Source organism: Vigna radiata, chromosome 6 (genome assembly GCF_000741045.1).
Source record: "Vigna radiata var. radiata cultivar VC1973A chromosome 6, Vradiata_ver6, whole genome shotgun sequence".
Lineage (NCBI taxonomy): Eukaryota > Viridiplantae > Streptophyta > Magnoliopsida > Fabales > Fabaceae > Vigna > Vigna radiata.
The window spans coordinates 37149822-37156472 of record NC_028356.1 but is presented as its reverse complement, the minus strand read 5'-3'; the positions used below and the strand labels follow the sequence as shown (position 1 = coordinate 37156472).

The window sequence follows — 6651 nt, the reverse complement described above, 5'->3', positions numbered from 1 at the left end:
TATCTTTTTTTGAATTAAGTGGTCTAAAATTGTTTTTTTCCATTATTGATTAATGACCTCTTCCTTTGAAGTTGTATCATTAGCTCGTTGTTGTAAGATTGGTTCAATAAAACTCCAAACACTACGAGTCTTCAAATTGGTGTACATCAACAATGCTCCATAATAGTAATCTAATTTATGTTTAGACCAAACAATATTATAATTTATGACAATTTTTTTCTGTCCTTAGACTCTACAAATTTGATAAACTGAGAACTCTGTTATTTCTCACACACTCAATTTATTTTTACATATTTTCTCACAAACTCACAAAACCAATACTAGATCTAACCGGATACCAATTTGATATTAGTGAGATATTTTAGAAGTTACACTTTATTTTGAATCTTAAACCCTTTTTTGCTCTTTTCTTTTGATACTTCTGTTTTTCTTTTTATGTAACAACAAAAAAGTGAGGCCAGTAAAGCTTATTCATTGGAGTTGATTTAGTGGTGTAAAGATAATTTTACACCGATGATGAATATTCAACGTACTAGGTTGTCCTCTTCTTGGGAACAAGGTAAAGGTCAGTTTTCTTGTGCATCGTTATTCCAGGTTTCACTTCTGTGCCTAACATCTCCTCTCTGTCACTCCTTGGGTCCACTTCCCAGTCAAAAGTGTGGAGCAGATTCGCAAGAGAGACCTCAACGTTCACCATTCCCATGTGCTTCGCCGGACACATTCTCCGGCCACTCCCAAACGGCAGCACCTCAAACTCCTTCCCCTTCAACTCCATCTCACTCCCGAGAAACCTCTCGGGACAAAACTCTTGGGGCTTTTCCCAGTTCTCAGGGTCCATCGCTATAGCCCAGGCGTTAACGTACACCAAGGTTTTGGCTTCAATCTCGTACCCCTCTATGCTGCAACGCTCTATCGCTTCCCTCGGCAACAGAAGTGGCGACGGTGGAAACAGTCTCAACGTCTCCTTCACCACTGCTTTCAGATATGGAAGCCTTTCAACGTCGTCTTCGTTTATGAAATCTTTCTCACCGAATAAACTTCTCACTTCTTCTTGAACCTTTCTCATTACTTCACCATTCTTCAATAGTGCTGTCATCGCCCAAACTATTGTCGCCGAAGGAGGGTCTGTTCCCGCTATGAAGATGTTCTGCATGCATAAGTAAATTCATAAAAATGATTATCTGATACCTAAATTTTTTACTGAAGTAAAATTAGTATGACACCCGTTAACATTAATTTCACACATGAGAGTAAAATGGTTTTTAAAGAGTAAACTTTTGTATTTCTTTAGGAAAGAAGATAATAAAATGTAAGCAAGGGTAATATCAAATAAAGAAAAATATGATATATCTAAATTTTTTACATTCATTTCATATTATTTTTATTTATTTTTTTTTTCTTTTTCCTTGAAAAAAATATAAAATTAGAAAATAATATTTTAACACCATTTTTTGACACTATTTTGACACTGCATATGTGTCAAAATGTGATTGGACGATTTCAAATTAAAAAAGTTGAGACAGGGGTATGTTTGGAAGAAAAAAAACCAAAGTTTGTTTTTTAATTTGAAATTTGAGTAATTTGAAGTTGAGACAGGAGTATGTTTGGAAGAAAAAAAACCAAAATTTGTTTTTTAATTTGAAATTTGAGTAATTTGAAATTTTGACACCTGTGTAGTGTCAAAATAGTGTCAAACAATGATGTTAAAATATCATTTTCCATAAATTTTTTACATTCATATAATACTGTCCTTATTTATTTTTTACTTTTCTTTTTTAAAAAAATACAAAACTTTTCATCTTTATAACTATTTTGCTCTTATTTTATGTATCAAATGAAAGTAAAAATGTGTTATAGTACCGTTTCTCACGGTGAAATACCCCATTTTTTCCTTAACCTTCCTCCAAAATCAATAAAATAAAAATTTTGTTAAAATATAAAATGTTTTTCAAAATATAACAATTTAAAAAAAAATGTAGAAAACTCTGGATTGGCACGATCGTGACGTAAGGATAAATTATTGTAAGGAACATGACAAACGATGATGATGACTACCACTGTCTAATACGATGAACCAAAACTATTACCAAAATAATATTCTATGCAATGAAAGAGAAGGTTGAAAGAGGAACCTACCATGAGCACGGCTTTTATGTGGTCAAGAGTGAAATGAAACGAGAGAGAACGATCACGAAGAAGCTGAAGAAAGATATCGATGATATCTTGCACTTCTTTCTCATCATCACCATCTTTAGCCATGGCAGAATCCATGTGCTCCAAGATGACTCGTTCGTAGAACGCATCCAACTCCTTGAACGTTTTCTCAAGCCGCTGCCTTTTACCCGTCAACCAATCAACCCAACCCAGCAACGGAAAATAATCCGAAAAGAAAAACTCAGTCAGCAACGCCTGCGCCTCGTTCAGCATAACCTGCAACCGGCTCCTCCGCTTTCCCTTCCCTACAACTTCCTCGTACTCGTCGACGTACTTTTTTTTTCCGAACGCGATTCTGCATATCAGAGAACTCGAGAAAGACATAACTATTTCGGTTAGGTTCACGACGGTGCCCGAAGCTTCTTGCTCCGACAGCTTCCGAAGCATTTGGGCTACCTCTTCTTCTCGAACGGAGCGGAAGGACTGAACGCGGTGCGCGCTGAAGAGGTGGATCATGCAGAGTTTCTTCATTTCTCTCCAGCATGGGCCGTAGGGCGCGAAGCCCAAGTCGAGCCCGTTGTAAGAGAGCTTTCTGAGGCCGACGAAGGCGGGCCTGGTTGCGAAGTTGAGGTCATGGGTTTTGAGGATTTCTTTGGCGACTTGGGCGGAGGAAACGACTAGGGTTTGTACGGAGGCGAGACGCAGCGACATGAGAGGGCCGTAGCGTTTGGCGAGTTGCCATAGGGAGCGATGTGGGGATGAGTGATGGAGTTGGTGAAGGTTGCCAATGAGAGGAAGAGATGGAGGACCTGGTGGTGCTGCAAGTTTTCTTCTTTGCGAGAGAACAAAGAAGAAGATGAAGATAACGAGACAAGGTAGAGAGAGAACAACAGACAGAACCATAGTTATTCAAACTACTTTTCGGACTTTACTAGATTTTAGTTGTATTTGTGGTCATAAAAAATTAAAATTTTTTCAATTGGATTAGTCAGTGTCGGCATGCTGACCTGTCTAATGTTTTCAGAATTTAGAAAATATCTTGTAATTAGTATTTAATAACATTTTCCGTATGGAATTATTTAAGAGGAATGCATTGTATGATTTACATTTTTTTTTAAATATAGAATATGATGAATTGAACTTAAACTCGAATCCATATTTTTTGTTGTTTATTTTTTTCTGTGGTCCTTTAAAAATCTTTTAAACCGTATTTTAAAACATTAAAATTAGTGTCTATCATTAATGTGTTTTGTAAACACAAGAGAAAAAAAAAATTAAAAATACAAATTCCGTAAACTCGTACTAGGTTGAATCAACTATAAAATTTTAATTGTTTTACATTTTTAAAATAAGATCAACAGATTAATAATTTTTTTACATAATTGGTTTTGTTATACATAAAATTGATCATTTTATTGTTATTATATTTTAAAAAAATATTTCTTCATTTGTTGTAGTTTTACAATTTAGTAAATGTAATATATTATAAAATGTTAATACTTTTCCTAAACCCAAAAATGTTGAATCTTTTGCCTAAATTTTGATTTCATGCATGATTCTACTTTTTAAATAAAATACTTTATTTTATGAACCTAGACAACAAATCTCATTTTTTTAAAAAAAAAAAAACTTAAAAAAGTGTCCACAACTATAACTTGTTATATCTTTTTGAAGCATTAATCTATCATATATGTCACATAAGAATAGTAAAAATATGATTTAATACCTATTTTGGTCTCTCCTTTGGGAGGGTTTGTTTAAAGTGGTTCTTCCTTTTTTCAAAAGTTCACTTAAGTCTTACCTTTTGCAAAAACTGTTCAAAGTGGTCATTTTTGCTAACGACGTTAACTTTCTTAACGGCACAGCTGCCAGGTGGCTAACATCTGCTGATTTGGCATTGTTAATTGTTTTTAAAAAATATATAATGATTACGTGGAAATGTTTATACTTAGGGTTGGATTAGAGAAGGATTTATGGGTAATTTTTGGTGTGTGATTAAGTTAACCATCCTGTTACAGTGATTGATGATTATTGTTCCCAAGTTTAAAAGTCATGGTTAGGGTTTATGGTCATTTGCTCCAGAGTTTTGGACAGTGAAAAGGTTAGGGTTTAGAGTTTTGAATGGCTTCTTCACAAAGTGGTTGTTCTTGTTCGAAGACAACAGGCAAAGGAGCTTCACATTCATCACAGGGTGCTGTTTCGAGGGGTGGTGGGATAACCCCTATTTGCTACTGTGGTGATTTTGCTGTACTGAAAGTTGCGAAAACTGCAAGGAATGCTGGGAGGCAATTTTGGGCATGTCGCCATTATAAGGTTTGTGTAATAGCAAAGTCACTTTTATGTTTAATTGATATCCTATGTTGATAGTTTTTTGTGTTTTTTGTGAGTAATAGGGTGCATTTACAAGTGGGATGTCATGTAACTTTTTTAAGTGGTTTGGTGAAGAGAACGGTGATGATAGAGATGGTACAAATTTGAGGCAAAGCAACAAGAGGACCATTGATATGGAAAGTGCTGTGAAAGAGTTGTAGAGAAAGATGAAGTTAGTAGTTGGAGTTGGGGTTGTTGTTATTGTGCTTAACATCATCATATTGGGGCTGTTTTTAGGTTGATGTTAGGTGACCAATGTGCAATTTATGTTGTGTTCATGTATTTTGAGTTGATGTTGTAATGTTTTGAGTGCCCTTAGGTTGATGTTAGGTGGGCAATCTTGAATCAATGTGGTGTTTGTGTATTATGAGTTGTTGTTGTAATATAACTTGAACAATCTGGGTTAGTTGAATGAAATTCGTAATAGTCCTCAGTTTCGTTTTAAGTTGTGCTTTAACCAACGAAAACGACAAAAATGAAATCCTATTTTAACCATGAACAGGACAAACACAATCATATTTTAAGCATCAATAACACAAACATAATCATATTTTAACTTTCAATGACACAAACATAATCATATTTTAATCATCCACACCACAAACACTTAATATTGAAATGAATAAGTAACAAAACTAACCTCAACGATGACGAACGACTCACGAACCTTGCGAATCACGAACTTTCACGAAACCACCTCCTACAGCGCTGATGGACGAAGACGATGGACGAAGACGAAGACGAAACCACCTCTTCAATTTCTCAATTTCTCTTTTTCCCAATCACATTCGAAATTTTTACCCCAAACTAATTAAACCCTAATTCGAATTTTTACCCCTAATTCCAATTTCTAATATAACCCTTATTGTAATTTCTAATTTAAACTTATTTCCAATATTCCACGTCACAATTTATTTTATTTTTTAAACATGTAGCAAAGCAGAACGTTACACGTACTCACATATTAGCCACTTGACATATGTGCCGTTAAGAAACTTAACGCCGTAACAAAAAAGGACCAAATTGAACACTTTTTGCGAAATTTAGGACTTAAGTGAACTTTTGAAAAAAGGAGAGACCAATTTGAACAAACCCCAAAGAGGAACCAAAATAGGTATTAAACCTAAATATATATATATATATATATATATATATATATATATATATATATATATATATATATATATATATATATATGAATAAAATTTATGATCCTACCAAACACTATAAAACTACACAACTTTTTCAAGGATTATTTTTATTTAATTAGTTAGAAATAACGTTTCGTTCACACATACCAGGAATGGATAGTCGTTCCTTAATGTATTTATCATAAATACTGCAGTAATTAATAACAATAACGTTATACATAACATTTTGCCAGGATAAAATATTTAGTATTTTTTTATTACTTAATCTTGATTTTATTTTTTTTCTTTATCTTTTATTTTATTTATATTCTTAACTCTTATCTTCTATTAAATCCTCTATTAATTATATTATTGTATCCAGAATATTGTTTAATAATATATTTTGTGGAAAATTGTGTTTATTTTTACATAATCATGATTATATTTATTAATCTTTAAAATTATTCAAGTTTTTAAAAAAATATTGCATATCATTGAAAATACTCACACACACACACACATATATATATATATATATATATATATATATATATATATATATATATATTCGTTTTATAATCATGATTATGTAAAATATATTCATATATTCATATACATTTTATAATATATTGCATTTATATATTGCATATCTTTGGGAATATTCATATATATATATATATATATATATATATATATATATATATATATATATATATATATTTTGTACAAATATTTGGAGTATTAGATACATTTTATCATCTTTAAAATTATTCAAGTTTGGAATACATTTATTATGCACAAATCCTAACAACTACATTTATAAATTTGGAGTATTAGATATTGCACAAATATTTCAAGTTGTTAGGATTGTATTTTTTTTATCATCTTAGTATATAAATTAATTTTAACGGTATACGATAATTAAATACGGTTTATTGTTATTTTTATTTTATTTTATTATTTTCCTTCTATATTTTGTGATTTATTTTTATTTTAT

General features: G+C 32.0%; 1 protein-coding gene across 1 annotated transcript; it reads right to left on the bottom strand.

Annotated features, from left to right (window-relative positions):
- Positions 1-239: 239 nt before the first annotated feature.
- On the bottom strand, positions 240-3251 carry LOC106763032 (cytochrome P450 71A1). The gene is made up of 2 exons (XM_014647190.2): positions 2137-3251; positions 240-1147 (listed from the first exon to the last, which is right to left on the bottom strand). Exons 1-2 carry the CDS (start codon positions 3055-3057, stop codon positions 533-535), a joined length of 1536 nt encoding a protein of 511 aa, XP_014502676.1. The 5' UTR covers positions 3058-3251; the 3' UTR covers positions 240-532.
- Positions 3252-6651: the final 3400 nt, after the last annotated feature.